Genomic DNA, 21137 nt, shown 5'->3' on the forward strand with positions numbered 1-21137 from the left:
GAGGAACTTTCCTAGTGTATTGTGGAAAAAAAGCAGAAGAAGTGAGAACAAGGCGCTGAAAGCACAGAAATGCATTGATTTTCTTCAGATGATACTTAGAGGCTGAATTACTGCTGTTCGATACCAGTCTAAGTGCAGGAGGGTTGGTGAGAAATTCCTCTCAGCGGGGAGAGGTCTGTGCTTTTGTAGAGGCTCACTCTGCGTTGAGTTTGTCCAAGTGTGAGCGTGATGGAGCCCGTCACGCAATGCCAAAGTCCCCAGGGTGACAGGTGGGCTCATCCATGCATGTTACAAATGACAGTGAATAGCTATATCTCTGTTTTCTTAGACATCATACTAATCCGGTGGGCACGGAGTGGCGATGGAAGATGGACCAACCTGAAATGATCTTGCAGAAGGCGATTGAGAACCACCAGAATATGGTCAAGCAGTTCAAAGGTAACTTTCTCCTACTTCTTGCCTGTTAACGATGCTTTTGGAAGACAACCAGCAGTAGCATCTTCAAAGCATAGATGAAAATGTTCTGGCCATCTGTGAAATGCTGAGAGGGAGACATGAGATTCATGGTATCAGAAACATGGGTAAGTGAGAAGAAACGATTGTGGCAAACTCATGTTTGCCACGGTAACCTTTATTCTTATGTAAAAGTGAGGTCAGGTAGAAGGTGAAAGGAATCAATCTCTAACCTGATAGGAAATATACTGCCCAGCCTTAGGCCTGTGGGAGCTTTTGTGTTAACTCAAACCTCTAGATAGCATTTTTCTCATTAACGAGTGTGCTGTAGCATTCAGAGTGGTATTTTCAGGAATTATTCAGTACATGTGTTTGTGACTGAAATTACAGTTACATAGCACCTCTGAAAAATATTCCTTGTGAGTTTGTTATTTGTTCATTATCTGTCTGTATATCTAAATATAGATAGTTGGGTGTTTTATCACACTTGGGAAAGAAGAACTTGGTTACTCTGCCAAGCTCAGCTTTGCCTACTGGGAGGGCAGGCCAGCTTGGTAGGAAGGGTCTAAGACTGCAAGCAGCACAAGCTGAATGAACCATCCATAAAAAGTGCAAGATGACAGCCAAGACCGAGCCTCATTTTGGGAACTTGTTTGTTTATATTAGTTGTGTGCAGAGAGAACCCATTGGATTAAAAATGTGACAGGCAAAAAGATCACTTTGGTCAGTAGAGCAGAGTTTCTCTGTCTCATTCCCTGGAGTTACGTAATAGGCAGAAAAATAAGTTGGGGCCTCATGAGCTTCATTCATTCTTTCATTCAGTCCATTCTGGACAGCCACGTTCTTAGATGAGCTGAGATGTGGCTGGGTGTGCATCAATAGCTCCAGGTCAGTTTGGTGGCTGATACCAAGCCCTGGGAGTACCCTGAAACTTGCATGTGCATCCTCAGCAGCGTTGTCTTTGGCCTGGAACTGAGAAAGGAGAAAAACAGCAACAACAGCAACAAAAGGGCTCTGGACTAGAGTCATGCTGCCAAACTGAAAAAGAAAAGTTGAGTTATTTTTTCAGAGTGATAGGTGGCAACATGCTTCCTGCCTTGGGATCCTGAAAGCAAAAGGTTTATTAAGGAGAAGAAAAATCATTAAGAGAAGCCCAGTAGCTCACTAGTATATTTTGTGAATTTTACGTTGTCGCTTCCCTGAGGTGCACATGAAAATACTGTTAGAGCGGAATCAGTGAAAGGAAAATTGAGTTGAAACACTATCTGGAAAGCTGAAGCCAGGGAGTTAAAAGATGCACGGTGTCCTGCTGGATGAAAGTCCCTGTGTACCGTGCCAGAGCTGTGTTCTGGCCAGGCTGGAAGTGCCTCAGGCAGAAAACATGACGGTCTGCTTCCAGTGAACTTAGCAGCGCTCCACGAATAGTAGGTTGGATTTTATTGTGATGGATTTTATTTTATTTTTTTAATGAAAAAACCCACAACCCACACCGAAACCCCACAAACCACCCCAGGGCTTTGAGCAGTGAGCTGGACTAGATTGCTTTGTTAAAGAGGGAGGCGAGGTTGCGGCTGGGCTCCAGGGTCTCCAGGGGAATTTCCAGCTGGGAGCTGTGTGCGACTGCCGAGGAGTTTGAACACTGACCCCCAGCATGGAGCAGTTCAGACTGTTTGGGCTATTGGAGAAGAAAAGCCTGGGGAAAATGTCTTTGCTAGAGAGCCCTCAAAGCCTCTCGAGTGTCTGGTAATGCCACTCAGGTAATACCCAAAGCTGCGGGGGTAAATGGGTGCTCTTTCTGGTGCCAGTGCACACACGGACATCTCTGTGCACCAAAGGAAATGGTGAGCTAATCTGGTGCTTTATTAATTCCACACGTTGTAGTACAAGTGAGATCTTCTTTGAAAGGAGGGTTCTTGGGGTCTCTCTGTGCTATAGGATTCCCTAGAGGATAGCCCTCTATCCTGTAAGAGCCCCTATTTGTGCTTTTAGAGATGGTATGTCACCTTCTCTTTTATTGTTGCCATAGTTTGTACTGTATTTGAAGACCATAGATGTTAGTTAATGTCACATAATTCTCTTTTAGAGTAACCGATGGGGGGAAATCTTACTGATAGGGAGCTAAGGTGGGAAAGTGTGAAGCATTTTTTTTGATGGATACAATTTCTGGGTAGTGACTAGTAAATCTCTGTACCCTTCTGAAGGGCACACACAAAATGGAAACATAATTCAAAAAGAGGAGAGTGGGAGTCTCTGATAATACATCCCTGGTTCAACTTTGAGAAAAAGGAAAAAACAAACAGAAATGCATGACCTGAGCTAGGAAATCCTAAGACTGCCTGTGTGTCTTGCCATTAGAGTGGATAAAACAGGATTCTTGTCTCCTCACTCACCCAGGCATTTGTGATGACTGGTGCGCAGGTACATGCAGACAAGTATCTGAAGTCAACAACCAGCCTCTATCTAGAGTGATGTGCCAGCTGATGCTTTTTTTTTTTTTTTTAGCCCAAATTAAAAGTGCACCAATAGGAGAGCAGCTGGAATCAGCTTTTCGAAAGACATGTGCTGGTCGGGGAGGTTTGGCTGCGTGCTCTGCTGAGATCTGAGCTCGGCAGGAGCTGAAAGCTGTTTGCCGCTGCCGCTTGCCGAGGCTGCTCAAGTTCCTACAGCTTGAGGCTCTTGCACTTGTGTTGGACCTGCTGCGTGCCGTACAAAATCTGCCCAGGCCCTGACTTTGCTGGAATTCATTGACTGAAGTCAGAAGGAGGCTCATCTCCAGGAGCAGGGGTTGAGTGCTGTAGCAGCATGGCAGCTGAAAGTACAGGGAGAGTTCATGTGCTCCCTGGAATACCCACTAATCCTGTTTAGTTTATCCCTGTCTAGCTTGTGATTTATGTGGTCAAATGATTGCATACAAAACCTCTACTCTCCTCTGGGGTGTATTTACTGTGTGCCAGAATTGCTGTAAACTGTTTTGAGAAAGTTACTGTCAAACTTTACGTGATGTCGGATTTCTTTTCTTTCTGCTTATAAAGCTGGCACGGTAATTATTGTAGTCCAGTTGCAAGATGCTGAGAGAGGGAAATTAATTAATTCCAAAAATGACTTACAGTAGCTTTAGTAATACGAAAGTTAGTCCTTTAATCTCAGTTTGTGGTGGAGATGCTTCTTTCTTTTCAAATAAAGTTCTCGGTTTAGTACTGTCAAGTTTCTATGGAATAACCATTACTCCTGTCGCTTATTCGGAACTGAGCCTGACTGGTTTAAAATGCACTAAGCTTTGCTCTGATCGCAAACCAGCTTTTCTACGTGAAGCTGAAGCAATATCCACGAACACCTCTTTTTATCTTGGCTTTGCAGCATAGCATGTAATTTTCTGTACTTCTTGAGCTCCAGCATCTAGGCAACGAGAGGTGAGCTGAGGACCTGCTTTCAAACTCTTGTCTTTTTTTTTTTTTAAAACAGACCAACCCCCAATCTAAAACCTCAGATATTATTCAAGTACATCAAGGCACATCAAGGAAACGTGAAGTGACATATCTGGAACAAAAGCTTGTTTTGTAGTCAGGTGATTTCATACAGGGTCCTGAACACTTGGGTGACAGCAGATGGGCTGGAGGAGCATTTGCCTCTCTCCTGCCCTCCCGTGGGTATAAGAAATGTGGCTCAGATTGGTTAAACCTACAGATAGCATTTTCATGTGGACACTGCAGTTGAGCTTCTTGTGTTTTCCCCTTCCTTCTGAAACGTCTCATCTGTTGGATTTTCTTTTTGAACGCATCCTCTTGTGGAGTTGCAGTTCATGGGGCTGCCAGTATGGACTCAGACCTGGTGGCTGGTGCTTTGCTGGGTGAGATGTGCCCAGCTCCTCTGGGGAGCTGCTCTTCATGGCACTCAGGAACTGCAGAGGGTTAACCTGGTTGTGGGTTTTTTCTGTTTGTTTGGTTGGGGTTTTTTTCTGAGATGCCTACTTGAAGTGGTGTTAAACTCACTCTTGTCTTTCTGTCTCAACATTCAGGCAGCATCACTGAGGTCTTAGTGTTGGAAAACTTGACTCAAACATTACCAGAAAATTTCTTGCCGTGGTTAACGGGACCCACAAAGCCCCAGGCTCTGTGTGTCTGGGTGGATTCCTGCAGAGGTGGCTCCCTGGGCACTTGTCCCGAGGAGGACACAAGGCAACAGCCAGCTGGTTCTGCTCAGTCTCCCTTGTGCCAGGGTGTATTTTAGATACAGATGTGTAGTTTGGGGGAGGGAGTTGGTTGATTTAAGCTTGTTTTTCTCGCTTTTTGCAGGTGTGTCGGGAGTAAAAGCCGATCGTTTTGAGGAGGCAATGAGAGCAAAGCACTGTGCGTTGTCATTGGTGGGAGAGCCCATCATGTACCCGGAGATCAACCGCTTTGTGAAGCTCCTGCACCAGTACGGCATCTCTAGTTTCCTGGTTACAAACGCACAGTTCCCCGATGAGATTAGGTAAGAGTCGGATCAAAATATCTCCCTACTAAAACGTCGTGAGTGCCAACTTGTGTTTTAATTCCGTTTTATCGTTCATCAGAGTCCGTTCTGCATGAGCACTGACAATGACAAAGCCTACTTGGCATCTATTTGATTTTTAACCTTGATCTCCCTACACCCTTTCTCATCTCTTTCTCTCCCCCGGTTTGATTTTCTTTTCTATATCTCTTAAAAGTGTGATTACTTCTGAAAGTGGAGAGAGTGTAATATAGTACCTCCCGGAGGTGCAAGGGAGGGAGAACAGCAAGTGAGCTGCGTTTTGTGCTTGGGGACCTGGATGACTGGTGTGAGTGTTTCCGACTAGAAACACTCCTGCTAGAGCAGGAGACTGAGCTCCTAAATTGCCTTTTTGGTTTCTGTTTTCTCTTGTGGTGTGATCTTGGTTCTAACTTGTTAAGACCAGCCGTAATGGCTCAAATTAAAGATATCTACAGCCCACCATCTCCTGCAGGACCTGGGGTGCAGGATAAGAAAAAGTGAAAAGCACATACTCATCTCCAAAAGTGTGATCAGTAGTTTTTAACCTGCCTCTGAGGGACTTCGAGCTAAATGTTCAAAACGTTTTAATGGCCTCTTTCAGAGTCTTTCTGATGTTTCTGATGTTCTTGAGCATCCGGGCTGCTTTTAACAAAATCTCAAGCAACGTGGCAAGGAAATGCAGCACGTGGTGGGAGCTGCGAGTCGGTTGGGAGCTCATGGGATGCTTTCAGACCATCAGCTCAGAATACTGACAACGTCCAACCCAGGCGTTATGAGAGCTTGTCAGCAGAGCTGTGTGCAGGGTAGTTTTGGTACGTCGCTCAGCTTGTCACTGCAGCTTCGTGCCTCTCTGTGTTAGCACTTTCTGCTAAAGCTTCCTTTTCTCTTCCTTCTCGTGGCCTGAATATGGCAGTGAGCGGGGAGGGCATGCAATTTTTGAGTGAGTAATTATACACCACAAAGGCATTCCAAATGATTGAATAATTGTGTAATCAAGTTACTTTAAGTCATGTATTATGTGCCTGATAGACAGAAATTGCTCTTTCCTAAAAATAGCGTTTTAAAAAGAGAGCGCATACTATATTTGAAGCCGTGTTTCTTAGGAGCTGCTGAATGTTTTTAAAAAAGGAACCAAAAAGAAAGTGATAAAATGCTAGTCTTGCTGTCTTAAAAACTGCAACTGATCTTTGGCTCATCAAAGCAAATGATTTGCTTAATATGGGAGCTGAAGCACACACCAGGCTCTACTTTTCTACAGCAGAGGGGAGCTAAAAGTTCTAAAATAGGCAGCGTGACCTCTGGCGTCCAGCGCACGAGTGGGGAGTGTGGCCTGGGCTGCTTGCTGGGTTTAGCAGAGGGACCCACTGGCTCTGCAGGACGGTGCCCCCTGTGTCCTCCTCTTCCTCCTCTTGTGTTTGGGCTGCAGCTTCATGTGCCTTCAGGCACACGCAAGTTTTCGTGAAGGGCAGGAGGTTTCACGGTGCACAAGCTCTCCCTGAGCAGTTACCTGGCTCTTGTCCTCGTTCTCCTCTTGTTTCTGCTTTAGTGGCTGTGAACAAAAACACTCGTGAATGTGTTTGCATTTGTGAGCGTTGATAATAGTAATAATGAGCAGATACTTATTATTGCTCATAAAGCAAATGCTTTTTTTTTTTTTTTTTTTTTTTTTTTTATTCTATGGATGTTTCTGCTCTTTGTATCACTGACCAGGCTGTGTACTGTCAGGCTTGGGAAACCACCTCATGGCTGGTGGCCTGAACTCAATTCATTGCTCTTGAATTATTCTGCGCTACTCGGTTACGGTTTTTGCCCAAGTTCGTGTGTGGGAGGTGGCGTGAATTTGATCTCCTGGATGCAGTGTCAGCTGTCTGAGCTAGCTTGGAAATCGCAACCTAAAATTAAGGAGGAATGTTGGAAAATGCATCCTAGTACCACACAACTACGTTTCCTGTTAATTATGAAATGTAACTGTGCTCCAGGAATGTCAGTTTGTGCTCCTCTTCTCCCTGGTGTTGGCTGGACCCATGTCTGCCCTTTCTCCTTGTTCCCCTTTGGCAGAGTAGACGTGAGGGTGTCCTGACTCTGGTCCCAGCCATGGCAGAGCCCTGTGGATGCTTCATTTTGGAGCAATGTGGGGCAGAAATTCCTCCCTGGGATCTCTTCTGATTCCTTAAATTTTCTTCAATAAAACAGCAAGTCTGGCTCTTGTATTTCTGTAAGATTGAGATTCTCAGAGAAGAGATGATTTTTCTCAGCTCATGTTTTTAAAAACATACACTCCATCTTCATTGGGGCCCCTTTTAATTAGGCAAATGCAGCATTAAGTAAAGAAAACTGCATTTTGGCTGTGCTCTTTGAAGCTGAATACTTCAGTGTACTTACGCCTAGAACATTTGGTTGTTTTTGGAGATTGTGGCTTTGGGCTGCCAGTCCAGACAAACTTGTTTACAAAACAGGGTGTTTTTAACCTAAAATGTTAAATTTGTTCTGGCCTATTTCATTCTTCTGTCTAAATACATACAGAGGGAATATGTTTAGATAGGTCTGAGTGTCCATGTTAAGTGGATTTTTCTAGACAATAAGAGCTCTGCTTGGTCTCACTCTGGATGGTTCTTGTCACTTTGTCACCTTTGGGGAGGGCAGGGCATTTGGTTTATTTTTGGGAGGCACTGTTTGGCAGCTGAACAATAGTTTCTAATCTGGTTTTTCTCTCATCTTCTGTAAAGAACCAAATCAAGCTGGGGCTATAGCCTGCTCATTAACAGGCTTCACAAAAAAACCCACTTGCAAAACATTGTCCTAAAAGTGTTAGGAGCTCGTGCAATTAGGATGCTGTCGCTTCAGCTCGGAGACCCCGGGGTGGAAGATGTCAGGGGGGGTGGATGTGTGTTACACTCGCTGGCTTTATCAGTTTTGTCTGTGACAAGGGAGCTCGTTTTAGGTTGTTCCTCTTCATGCCCTTCATTATCCCTTTGCTAATGGACTGCAGCTATTGCTGCTTCTCCGTTATTTATACCCTTGGGCTTTATGGAAGGGATTAAACTCAACTCAGGCTCTTCACACAGCAGAGGATGTTTAATCTTTTTAGCAGTTCCTGGTGTTGGGCTCGCAGATGCTGTGCTTATGGGCATTATGTGACCAGAAAGGCTGTAGTGCAGGGTCTCTGTGAACTAAGAGCCTTGGAAGTGGAAGGGGAACACATGGGGAGATTGTGCTTGGGTTTATTTTCTAAACAGCTTTGATTTCCCTTCAAAAAAATGAGCTGACTGATGATACCAGTTGCAGGTCAGGTAAGTTTGATGTGTCCAGCGGTAGAAACTGGCTGAATTATGCCTGTGTTTCTCCTGAACTGGGATTATTTTTCCATGGGCAGGGCAAATAGAACTTGGGGAGGGGGCTGAGCTTTATGGTTTTTAACCACGGGGGCTGTGGTGAGAAGCAGAGCCCTTCAGTGCCTCCTGTGAACCCCTGGCCGCCTGCTTGGGGAAGCCTTTCGGAATGTGTTACAGCCACGCTGGAGTGAAATATGTTCCAGTTCAGTGAGGCAAAGATAATTAAAATGTCAGCCAAGGCCTCTGTGTGTGACGTTCTTAGCTTTGAGGTGTAGTACTTGTTGAAAGTGGGTTGTAACATTTTGGTATTAAGATGACGGTCACTTGGCAGAGATGAACTACTGGACTTCGAGAGTTTTCCCTGTAAATAATGTGCAGTTCCTGTCCCTGCTGGACCAGCAAAACAGCTTGTTCAGAGGTACTGTATTTTATGTGTGCTCTGGTAGGAAAGCACAAATTCAGTGAGCAGTAACGTCTGAAAACAGCAACTTCTTTTTATTTCCAAGGAACCTTGAGCCGGTAACGCAGCTGTATGTCAGTGTGGATGCCAGCACCAAAGAGAGCCTGAAGAGAATTGATCGACCCCTCTTCAAGGATTTCTGGCAGAGGTTTCTAGACAGTTTAAAGGCTTTGTCTGAAAAGGTACCCAGTTAAGAATGTATTTTTAAAATATTTCTTTTTCTTCCTTCTGTACCTTACCTGCTCAGGACAAAAGTGGAATGGAAGATGGACCATGGAGTGGGTTCTCGGTCTGTTGGGAGCGTATTTATGTGCTTTGTGCATTAAGGTGTATAAAGTCCAGCAAGTCTGATCAGTTTTCCACCTGGGGAGAAGCTTAATGACAAAAGGAGAGCAGAGTGTACATCAAATGGGACAATAAACTGCTGTGAGGGATGAAGAGATTATAAAATAATAGCTGATTTTCCTAATGAAACACCAGCAGCAGGCTGCTGGAGGAAACCTGGAAATTCAGGGGCACCTAGTAAGAGATGTAGATCCCCCTGTGGCACTTAGTACTGGTCCTCAAGGGTTCCTGTGAAATTGCACTACATAAAGGACACTAAAATGTGTGTGCTGGAGTTTACTAGCTCTAGATGCCCTCCTGCTACACAGAAGTCTGCAAATTTGGGGAAGACTTACCCCAAACAGTAGATGTGAGCATTATACCAAGGGTGACCCTTTACACTGTCAGTGGTTTGTAACAGTTTGTGTCTGTCTGAGGCGGCTGAACGGCGCCCTGAAAGCCCGTGGGATCGTGTCTGCTGCTGTCACCTCAGAACTTACTCTACCGTGTAACAGTTCTTGTAGTAATTAATGAAAGCGCTTGTGGTCCCGGCGTCACATGAATTAATAAGAGTAGTGCTTTGTGAGTATGTGTTCTCTCTCTTATTTACTGATACCGTGCTCTGGTGGAAGCAAGTCCCTGTGTTTACTGATTTGGCAGAAGTTGATGCGTTACCTGCTGAGACGAACAGACAAGAGAGACTGTTTCGTTTAAATAATGAGGTTTTTCTGCCTTCTGAGACAACAGTGTTGGACCGTTTTCCGCCAAATGCACTTAGATGAGTAGATCTGGGAGAGTCAGTGTAACTGAGCGGCGCTTTCTCCTGCAAAGGCGTGCGAGTAGCTCGGTCAGGCTGTTTGCGTGCAAGTGTGGCGGCTGTTCTTGTTAAGCAAAATCACAGGCCAAACTCTAAACTTGCTGAGATCGGGTAAAAACGTGCTAAGCTCTGTGGAGAGAAGGTGAGCTAAACTGCTAAGGCAAAAATATTTTTTAAAAAGTCCTTTTGGAAACTTACCTTTGCCTGTAATTTCTTTCTTTCTGCCTCTCTTGACCCTGGATAGATATGGTTCGTTCGTTGTTGCGTTGTCAGAAATTTCCTTGCACAGAATTGAAGGTGAAAATATTGGCAAGTCTGTCCATACGGCTAAAAATACTCTGGTCAAGGTGAAGAGGAGAGGAGAAAGAAGCTCAACTAGCAGGTGCATTTTTCTCCTCAAAGCAACTGCACTTTGAAGGGTCCTTGAAATACTGATAGCACAAGAGCCAATTAGTGGTTGTTGCAGTTGGAAATACCCTGTTCTAGCAGCCCTTGCTCAGCTGTATCTTGCCTCATCATGTGGGGGGGACAGCAAGAAGTCTTGGGGAAGCTGCTGTTTGTTTGTTTTTTCTCTTAATGTTTTATAAAGGTTCTGGTACCCCAAAGCTGTCTTGAAGTGCTTCTGGGCAGAAGCACCTTTCTGTTTTCCTTCTGAGCGCATCACCTTAGTGTCCACGGGTGACGTTGCACACCGTGCTGCTGGGCTGTGGCGAAGGCTGATGTATCTGCAGATTCCTGAGAAATACAGCTCCTCTTTTGGAATAGGTGGGGAAGTGTCGTGTTGGGAAAGTGATGCCAATGTATCCGGAGAGAATACGCAAGTCCCATATTTTCACACTGCCTGACAAACCACCCGGGCTGGCATTGCTGTTGATATGAGTCACTGCTATTAGGAATCAGGGATAGGTTTGAGCTTGTGAATATTGGAAAAATAAAGACTGAAGGTGTACCTTTCTGTGCTTGCTGTGGTGGTGTTCAGCAAGTGCTGCTCCTGCACAGTTTTGCTGCTTGCCTGTGTGTCTACCGGCTTCCCTGGGGCTCTGTGGTCGGCGCTGCGGGCATGATGGGCAGGGGGACACAGGTTCTGCTCCTGCAAAATGTCGATAATCCAAACAGACAAGTGGGGGAAAGGAAGAGGAGACAACTTGGTCCTAGGTAAAGAAGAAGTGAGGATGTCTGTCTTGTCTGTTCTCTTTCCTGCCAGCAAAAATCAGGCTGGTTCTTGTTAAAAATGGATCTGGAAGGGCCTCGGCAAACAGGTGGGTTTTAAACGTTACCTTAGTGAGGTAGTTATGTTGATAGATTTCATGATTTTAACTGAAGTTGTGCACAAAGTTCTTAAGCCCTTAATAAAGGAGTGAATTTAATAATGAATGAATTGTTCCCAGTATGATTTGACAACATCATACAGTGTGTTGGTGATTAGTTGCTGCTGCGTTTGCAAAGGCAGTTCAGGAATAAAAGATAAAAATCTTGTGTGACGTTTCTTTCTGCAGAAAATGGTGAGAAAGCCCCTCTTTGTTCACTCCTATTTGGAGCATGTTTTATCTTTTCTAGAGTGATTTTCACTGAGATGATCTTCATGTTAAATTTTCTGTGCTGAGAAATGTTTTTCTGAGGAGTTTGCATTAGAACAGCAGGTAGACTCCCAGAAGGCTCCATTTGTTTCTTGTCATGTGTCTTCTGCCCTCTAGATTAAATTGAAAGGAAAAAGAAAAGATGCTAACAAGTGCAATTTAAAATGTGCCCTTTCCAAACGTCATGTTTGAGACGTCTTGTCTTCTGACAGCCTCGAGTTCATAAGAACGATTGAGGGGTGACTCGATAGGCGAAGGCTCGGAGGAAGTGCTGAGGATGTGAATCCTTTATTCTCATCGAAAGGATGAGAAATCTCTTCCAGTGGTTGCTGCTTCATAATGCTGTATCTGGGTGAGAAATGAGGTATGAATTAATAGTGAAGGTCCAGAAGCTCAGGAGGGAAGAGGTAGATTTTCAGCCCCTTGAAGTTTTATGGTGAAGTTGATGGTTTCTTCAAAAACACTATTAACCAAATGTGTTGCCTGAACAAGAAAATAGGGAACCAGTGTTCTGTAAGCTCTCATCCTCCAGCGGACTTGTGACCCATTTGTGTTTTGCCTTTTTGTTGCATTTCCCTCAGTTGTGCTAGACCAAATTTGGTCGTCCGAGAAACTTTGAAAAGTGTTGTTCTTGTTGCTGCTGTCCATAAATCACAAAGTGTTTTCCCAGGCAGCAGTGATGTCGGCTGAGACAAATGGGAATCCCCTGCTGAGCTGCTGATAAATGAAGTCAGGATGCGGTGACTTCTGGCAAAAGGGCTGCCAGATTTCTACCCGAGTGCTTTGAAAATAGCTGGAGAAAAGATGGTGATGGACATACCAGCAGAAAGTGCCCCCTTTGGGGTTCAGCATTACGTTGCAACATCTCTGAGCGTGCTTTTTTCTACCTGTTGAGAGACTGAGGTAACTCCTGAAGCAATTGGCTGCTGCTCCGTGGACATTCACGGGCCTGAGGAGCGCTGGGAAAAAGGTCCCTGGTGTCGGTTGTGTGCTCCGAGGAGCTCTCTTCCAACCTTGACATGGTGTCACCTCTTCTGTCTGTATCTTCTTGACTTAATTGTGATAAATCCTGTCCAATCTGCTCAGTACACTGTACCTTACGGTACTTGCTGTGCTGCCAGACACCGAGTAGGCACTGCTGAACTGCTTTAACTTTCAGGGGACAGGTGCCAATGTTCTCTTAAACAGATTGGAGCCACACACAAAGCAAACTGGGAGGGGAAAAAAAACCCCTTTAGGTTAATAGATGTTATGGCACCACAGGAACTGATGACAAAGCGGAGCCTTATCCACCCTGTCCCTCCAGGAGGGTCACAAAAGCCCCCAAAGAATCAGCTTATTGGCACCTTCTGGAGTTCCGTTAGACTTGTGGCACTTTTTGCCATCATGTGCAATGCTTGCTTGAGGTCTTGGGTAAAACCTTGCCCTCAATCTTTTCCTACTTCACTGGAGTTGAGATTTCAGAGTCATGGCTCTGTGGGAAAGGTGTAGTAACTCTTGTCTTTTTTTCTTTTTTCTCCTCTCTTTTTTAATAAAGGGCCCCCAAAAAAGTTCTTAGCTTTCTTTGTCTTAGGATGTGCTATATTTGACAGTGCGTGGATTTGGTGCCTGTGGCTGTGTGCTCCTTGCTGCAGGGTACTAGAGATGGCTTGTGCAGGGAAAGGCATGAAATACAAACCCACCTATTGCCATCTTAGCGATCTGCATTTGCATGCTGCTTACAGGTAGTTCCTTTTACATTTCTGAATAATGAAGACACCAGCTTGCATATTTAAACTTTTTCAGGCTTGCATCTGGTGCTGTTTACTTTAGGTTTTTTTTCTTTCCTCCTCAATGTTATCCTTTGAAGAAAGTTACCTTGGCTTCTATATGATTACAAATGTAGCGTAAATACATTGAGCTACATCTTAAGCACTTTAGAGTGCTTATTATATAATATATAACAGTAACAACTGCTTTTATGCAAAGAGCACGTTTGATTTGCACAGAGATTATTGATGTGATTACTGGGGGAGGGGAGCTGGCTTTAGAGCCTAGCCTGATGTTTCTGATCTAAGAGACTTCTGCATTTAAATTCTCCTTAGAAAGTTGTGACAGATGTTAGAATCGGTAATCAATTTTGCTACTATAAATTTAGAAGAATTTTACTCTTTTGCACAGTAAATGCTCTCCACCAGCTGTGTGCTTGTTTTAATGGTTTTGCTAATGAGACTTCTGGTGTAAGCCTTTTGAAATGTGATATGATGAGTGCTACAAAGGTACAGTGTTTAATATTAAGTTATTGTCTTCGAGATACATCATCTTTCAGTTTAGCTTACAGCAAGCAGCGATCCAAATCAGGCTTCGGCGAGATGCTTGGCTGCAGAAGGAGTGAAATCTCATTTCTTCTGTCTGTTCCAGTACCTCTTGGTTTGCTTGCAGGCAAGAAAAGGGGAAAAGTGTTCATAAACACACTTCACAATTCAAAATGATATTCTAGACTGCTGGTTGTTACTGCATATCTTAGGAAGACAGGGTAGGGAGGCTGGCGGGGAAGGTGTTTCTGGCCACCTCATGAGCCTGAGGCACGAGTAGGGGTAAAATTCACGTTGTCTTAGTCTTTGTACGTTACCCCACATCAATCCCTCTTTTTCGTTACCACCTGGGCTATTAGTGCTTTGGGGTAGCCAGGGCTACTGGTTTGCTGTTTGTTTTTTGCCAGAGGAGCAGTTCTGGCTGCAGAGGGGCTGCCCAGCTGCCAGCCGTGGTGGTAGAAAATATTTCTCCCCCTTCCCGCGGCTTTTGGAAATGGGCTCTGACCCATGAAGCGAAAATGGGAGAAACATAGGGCTCTCCTCCTTAAAAGTTCACTCTTTTCTTCCACTCCTTAACTAGCACATGTTATTTAGCTTGTTGAACTTTTTTTGCAACTTAGCATTTAAGAAACATTGGTTATTCTTACCCTTTATTAAACATGATCTTTCTTTCGCCTTGAGCTCTTCCTAGAGGCTGCATGAGAGATGCCAGACTTGTCTTTTAGAGAACATGGTTCAAACTGCTCCCTATTCCCCCTTCTAGCCCTTCTGGTTTTTATTAACTCAGTCGCTAGCAAAGGGCTGCTCTGTTCCCTGGGACTTGGCTCTGGGAGCCAGAGCTCCCAACTGCTCCAACAGGCTCCGTGGTCTTGGGGACATCTTCTCACATGCTTGTTCTCTGGTTGGGAAATCGAGCAGTAGTCTTTGTGAAAAGCATCCTGAGAAGACAAAGCATGTGTGTGTTTTTGCGTAAACTCTTAAAAATCAGACAGCTTGTGGCAGCTATGCGAAGGAAAGGTGTATCTGCACTTCATTCGAAAACATGTTTTTTATTAAAGCCTGTAAAGTTGAAGTAACTGGGCCCAATGCCATAGATTGGGATCGTGCAGCACATTGCATTATATTCCATTCTGCTAAATGCATTAGCTCTTGGATTTCTCTACTCCCTGACTGATTACCAATGGTTTGAGCATGATGATTCAGATGAGAAGCATTTATTGGGTTCATTGAATTTGACGTTTCAGGAAAGATGAGTTGACAAAGCGTCTGTGAGAGTGATCAGTTTCCTCATCTCAAATGGCGAGTGTATAATTGAGGAGAAAACGCTGCAAACAAGAAAATGGATTTTATGGGAATGTGATAAGTGCGCTGGTGCTTCTCGGAATGGATTCATGCAAGGCAAATAAAACTGGGAGTGTTTATGGCTGTGGGAGGGGGTGAGAAATCCTCTTGTAAGGGGTTAGCTATGATGGGGTGTGTGGTGCAGGTGTGCTGGATGACAGAGGATGGGCTGCTGGGTCCAGGCTTGTGGGAGTAGCTGCAATGACACATGGACCTGGTGGCCCAGGGCTGTTCGGTGCCGCATGCCCTCTCTTGGGATGGGCTCTGGGAAGGCTCTTCTCTGCTTCAGTGTGAGATCAGCGTGCTCAACTCAAACTGCTGCTGAGATGATTTGACCCAACTCTAGTTAATTTGGGGCTGAAGCAAATGAGGAATGCTCGGTCTCTCCCTCTGGTTCTCCTTAAGGGCAGGATCCTGCAGCAGATAGGTGGCAATAGAGCTCAGGCAATGATCATGTCTTCAGTGCTCTGCTTGTCAACGTTCTTACTCCATTTCAGTTTCCTTGGGTTACCTAACTGCCAGCAAGAGGAGAATCTGACCCTAAACTTCCATTGTCAGATGGACTTTTAGCAATGAACTAGCTCATGCAAAGAGGTGCTGTTCTCCCTTGTTGCACGTAGATGTTTCTGCCTTGGCTCTGTTCCCTTGTAGGGCTCTCTGCCCTCAAAAGTCCAAAGGGAGCTGGTGGTACAAGCTGGTGATTTGTAGCTTTGGATACTTGCTGATGGGTGTAAGTGGTGGCTGTGACCAGTGGAGTGGTCTGTGACCTCCCAAACCCATCTGCCCCATCTGTTGCTTCCACAGCTGCTGAAGTAACACACCTGGAGCTTTGCTGACTTGCAAGTTGTGTGCTTGAGAGCCAAGTCCTGCATTTTCTTCTTAGCTGAAATATTGCCAACATGAGAAATGCAGAAACTACATCACAGAGATTCAGAGTCTACTCTGAAGCTGCTAAATTGCTGGAGCATCTTTCATATTTATTTGTGGAGTTTATTGTCTTGTACATACTTGAATGCAGGAAGCCAGTAATTAGTAACAGTGACAAAAGGTCAAAGCAATCTAGCAACTCAAATGTGATTTATTTTTCTTTTTTTACACAGTTAAGGCCTTTGTGATGGGTAAACTGAGCTTCTGTCAAGTTTATTCAGACGTTTCTAAGTGCAATAGACAGGTGCTATTAGTGTGCTGACTAATTTGGGCATCTCCCTTTTTCTTGTTAACCCAAAAGAGATACTTGGCTGCTCATACATCTGTTTGGTGGAGGGATATTAGATGCACTGTAAATGATCTCCTCTAATGGCTTAGTTCTAAAATATAGGTGGTGGTGAGTCCTGAAACTGGAGAGCTGATGATCCGTAGTGTTAATGCAATTGTTTACAGACCTGTAAAAATGTTTCTGCCTTGCTGCATTTATGTCCTTCTGGCTTTGTGCTGAAATTTGCTCAACAATCTCGAGGAGCCTTATCTCTTCTGAAGCATCCAACTTTCTGTGATACAGACCTGGCTGTGACGCTGGGGTAGCCGGGAGGAGAAACTGTCTCAGCAGATGGAAGTGAAGGAGCAAGGGCTGAGGAATTCCAGTACTGCTGCCCGCTCTGAAGCGGTGATGCTCTACAAAATTCTCTCAAGTGTACCTGCAGGGAGGAATCCTGTAAACCGTGGGAACTGAAAGGGCTCCAGTCCTTCAAGGCTAAAACTCAGAGGGGAACTGTTCAAAATGAAGAGCCAGACACAAAACCCGCAGGAGCTGCGCAAAGGTGCCCAGTGCTGCATCCGAACCCGCGGGCAGTGCCGGTGAGAAGTGTTTGGAGGGGTTACCCGCGGCTGCTGGCAAACGGGTGGTTTGCAGCAGGATTGATCTCCAGACCCCGAGAGCCTTGCAGAGCATTGCCCAGGTGCTGTTTGGAGGCTTCTTTTCCAAGCCTGCTTGTGTGGAGCATCACTCACTCGTGTGCTCAGGTGGGGGGGGTCCCCGCTCCATGGCCGGCACCGTACAGAAGTGCTCTCAGTCCCCAGCTCCAGCTGGAGCCTAATTTATTTGTTAAAATGGGCAGCTAAAATATTTAAAGCTTATTTATGTTTACATAATGTTTGTTACTTTGGAGCCTGTCTCCTGATTTAGGACAGTAGGCTTTGCAAGGATTGCTTAATCAATAAGAAAGAAATTTATTTCAGGCTCCTTGTTTGCTTTGGTTGTTAAATGAAATAGGCAGGATTTTCAGAAAAGCATGGTGGGGTTTTCAGTTCTATTTTTAAGCGATTTGGACAAAACCCAGTAGAAAAGTATTGTAAATCCTTTGCTTCACAGACTGCAAGAGTGATTTTTAACGAGGTAATTATGTTTTTATAGCGGATTAATCTGCTTTCATCACTTGACTCTTGAAGTTGCATTGCTGGTTTGTTGTTTCCTGAGATAACGAGTGTCAGTTTATTCTCTTAAATACAATAGCCCCTTCCCAGGCTTTTGTGGAGCCTGGATGTCGTGCCATTAGTCACACGTCCGTCGTGTCTGCGATGCTGGCGCTGCCGTCTGTGAGTTATACCCATGAAAGTGCTGATATTTTGTCAAATCACGGATTCTCTTTTTACCTTACTGATGTGCTCCTTCATCGTTCGTTATCTTGTAGTTGCTCACTTAAACCACCATCGTTACAGGATTATTTAAAATGCAGTTTATTCTTCTGTCTTATATCCCCCAGTGCTAAGTAAAAAGCACTAATTTTGAGGAATATTCTTTTGGGGCCCTGCAAAATTTCAGTGGGCCATTGTTTTCCTGGCTGAGATTTCCGACTATAGAGGTACATAAGGAAGCATCCAAATCACTTGCTGTATGTATAAGTAACTGCTGGGATGGCTTAAAAATACTGAACACCTGGCAGCTGACGTTGGGGAAACTGGGATCCTCCAGTGCATCCAAACCACTTTGGTGAATGTTCGGTTCCTTCTTTAGCCAGAAGCATTTGGCTAAAGTTGGGCTCTGATTTTAAATTCCTCTTATCCCTTGCTCTCTTTTTTTGCATGTGCAACTTAAATAGTTGTTTCTACAAGTTCCCCAATCTGTGTGTTAAGATACTTTGCGCATTGAGGCAAACTTTCCTTCTTGTCGCCCTCCTTGTCTGTAGTTTTTTCTTAATTTTGTCTTTCTCTTGACTTCCTCACGCTGCTCTTAATTTTGTCCTTCTCTTGACTTCCTTGCACTGCTGGGGTTCCAACTGTCCCTTTTAAGAGATGTATTTGAAACGGTGCTTCTCTAAGACCACCACCCCAGGTACCACGGGCTGCCCTTGGCCAAGCGGCCAAGCCTGAAACATTGGGTCACGGAGCTCGAAGGACGTGACAGTGTGAAGCTGTAGCTGGGGCACTTTGGGAAATGTGAAACTGTGAGAGGTCCCAGAGGGTGGTTTCAGCTCTTCCCTGTCACAAGACTGACTTTAAATGCCTCCTCTTTTTCCCATGTGTGACCAGACACAAGTATTTCTACCCCATCCTGTGACCTTGCACACAAAGGACTGGCCTGGACAAAAGTAGAGATGCCTCATCAGCTTGAAGAAAAACTTTTGTGGTCAGATCAAGAGCAAGTCGGTGTTTCTCCTGAATTTTGCACCTCTTTGAAGGGGCTGTTTGGCAGATGGGATGGAGCCGAGGTGGCCAAGCGGGTCAGCTGCTGACTGAGCTCCTGGGCTCGTCCTCGCATTGTGTGGAAGAGCAGCAGCTGGAGCTGGACAAAGCACTTGTCACTTGGTGCCCGCGTGGCAGGTCCCTGCTGCCGCAGCAGCTGCTGCTCCGACCTGCGGAGCTGCCGCCCGCCTTAATTCAAAGATGCCTGCGCAGAAAAGGTCCTGAGCTCACCTTTATTTGAGAGCCTTCACAAGAGCAGCCCTTGTCAAGCTTCTGGTTTAAGTCCTCTCAAAGTCAGCAGAACCTGAGGACAAGCTTGGAGAGTTGCTGAAGGCTTTTACACTGACAAAAGGGCTTTTTAGTTTTACGAGTTCACTTTCTGCTCAGATTTGAGCCCCGCTTTAGCTGGGATGACTCTTCGGCACAAGGCTCAGTGGGAGCGCTACCCAGGCTCGTGTTAATACTTCTTCTGGCTGTTTGGTGTTAAACATACTCTGTTTCCCCAGAAAATGAACTATCATCAGGCTGTGTGGTCTATTTAACAGCAAGCTTGAAGTGTGGGTTGGTTTGTGTTTGGGGTTTTTTTCACTGATGGGATGTGTTTTAATGCTGTTCTTCTATTTTGAGTTACATCACATTGGGCCTTTTTCCCTTGGTATAAATTTTACATGATATTTCCTTGAAACTGTCCTAGAAACACTGAAAAGAAAAAACTAATCACTGGAATATTGTTGGTGCTGATTTACAAGAGTAAATGCATTAAAAATAAGTCCATGGGAAATGGATAAGGAACAGTCATGGTTCTGGATTTACTTCAGAACAATGTTTTGGGGTCTTAGAACAAAGTTGTTGCTGTACTTGTTTTATTCCTAGATAATTTAAAATATAACTGATAAATTTCTGCTGAAGTGTGAAGCAATAAAGTACATCACAAGCAATAGGTGGTGAGTACAGGAAGAATGATTGTGAAGGGGAATGTGACTTAGATGCTTGTTTAGGAAGGTAATATAATGAAATTTGATTTATTTTCTCCTTGGTATCCAGTCTGGATCACTTATTTTTGTGCTTTGTACATCAACAGGACTGTTTGCAGGCTAAGGGGCTTTTCTGGTTTAAAATTCTGGCTTAGGGAATTAGTCCTGATGTGCTTGTCTCACTCTAGGATTTTCTTTTTCTTTCAAGGCAGAATTTCAAAGCTGGTCAGTACAAACCAATTTGGTATGATAGTTGAGCGATTGCTTTCTTTAAAAAAAAAAAGTCGTGCAAACCAGAAGTCCAACTTTCAAGTTTTATAATTATTATCCATGACAGGTTTTTTTCATCTTATTTTTGAGGCTCTGAAAGAAGAAGAAATTTTGCATGGCTTTCCTACTTGGCACCTCAGAATAATAATACTTTATAGAGACAACTTTTTCTTACACAAGTACATCAAAACTGAAAGAATTGCAGTGCTCTGTGACGTTTATCTAAGGGAAATGACTTGGTGTCCATGTGTCAAGATGAGATGTAGGACCAGTCCCTCACCATTTGCACGTGTGCACCTGGTATTACCTGTTTCTCTCACAAAGAAAAAAAATTTGCATGAAAAGATAAGACCGGGTTTGTGGTTTTGTGGGGTGTTTTGATTGGGGTTTTATTTATTTAATTTTATTGTAAAGGTTGGCCTTGTACTTTGTGTGTTTTGTTGGGGTTTATTTATATATATATTTTAAAATCCTCCTTTCTTTGGCATTAAACTTGGATGCTGTGCTGGAGCTGGTGCAGGGTCCAAAAAGAGGATGGTGGTGACAAGATTGATCTTCTCCCCGGTGCTGGGGATGACATGGGGACAACTGTCATGCTGGAAAATCCTGGGTGTGACGACAGAGGCTTTTTTGCTGATGTACAGGTAAATGCTGGAGTTTCAATGCTCTTGCTTTCCTCGCAGTAAAATCAAAGTTCTGAGCTTTGCGCTGGTTTCACAGCAGAGTAGCTTGTGTGTTAATTATCCCATGGTAATCCGCACCTTTTTTAGCAGTGAAGACAAAGCTTCAACTTGCTTTAAACTGGTGTATTAATAGCAAATGCTTGAACAATGTATGTTTTTAGTAGATACCTACGCAGCATAACTTATTCAGGTTTTGTGCTTTAATGACTCTCTTAGCCTGAAGAAAGGAAGCTGAAAACTTTTGTGTTCGGTGCTGAGTTAATCTCTGAAGGGGAAAAAACCCCTCTTCTGCTGTGCAAATCTGTTCAGCAGAATGCTCTCGGGTGTTTGCAATGTGACTTTTAGGAGGACGTCATCTGTCCCGTGTTCGGGGCTGGCTGGGTAGTGATAGATGAGCCTGAATGAAGCGATGAGCCCTTTATATAAGGGGAGGGTCCCAGTTGCCAAAAGAAGAGATTAATCTGCCATCCTTTCAAGGGCATCGAGTCTTTCCCTGATGATGT

At 44.4% G+C, this 21137-nt stretch overlaps 1 protein-coding gene across 1 annotated transcript in view; it reads left to right on the forward strand.

The window, feature by feature from the left end:
• Positions 1-308: 308 nt before the first annotated feature.
• The window catches only part of LOC104277604 (S-adenosyl-L-methionine-dependent tRNA 4-demethylwyosine synthase-like), a gene marked incomplete at its 5' end in the record, with an annotated part of 49352 nt that continues 28523 nt past the window's right edge, over positions 309-21137 (forward strand). Inside the window, 3 exons of the mRNA XM_009874292.1 lie at positions 309-438; positions 4746-4923; positions 8783-8918. Of these exons, the coding sequence (XP_009872594.1) occupies positions 309-438; positions 4746-4923; positions 8783-8918 (444 nt within the window). The remainder of the gene's footprint in view (positions 439-4745; positions 4924-8782; positions 8919-21137) is intronic.

The sequence above is a fragment of the Apaloderma vittatum genome, unplaced genomic scaffold (assembly GCF_000703405.1).
Source record: "Apaloderma vittatum isolate BGI_N311 unplaced genomic scaffold, ASM70340v1 scaffold13890, whole genome shotgun sequence".
Lineage (NCBI taxonomy): Eukaryota > Metazoa > Chordata > Aves > Trogoniformes > Trogonidae > Apaloderma > Apaloderma vittatum.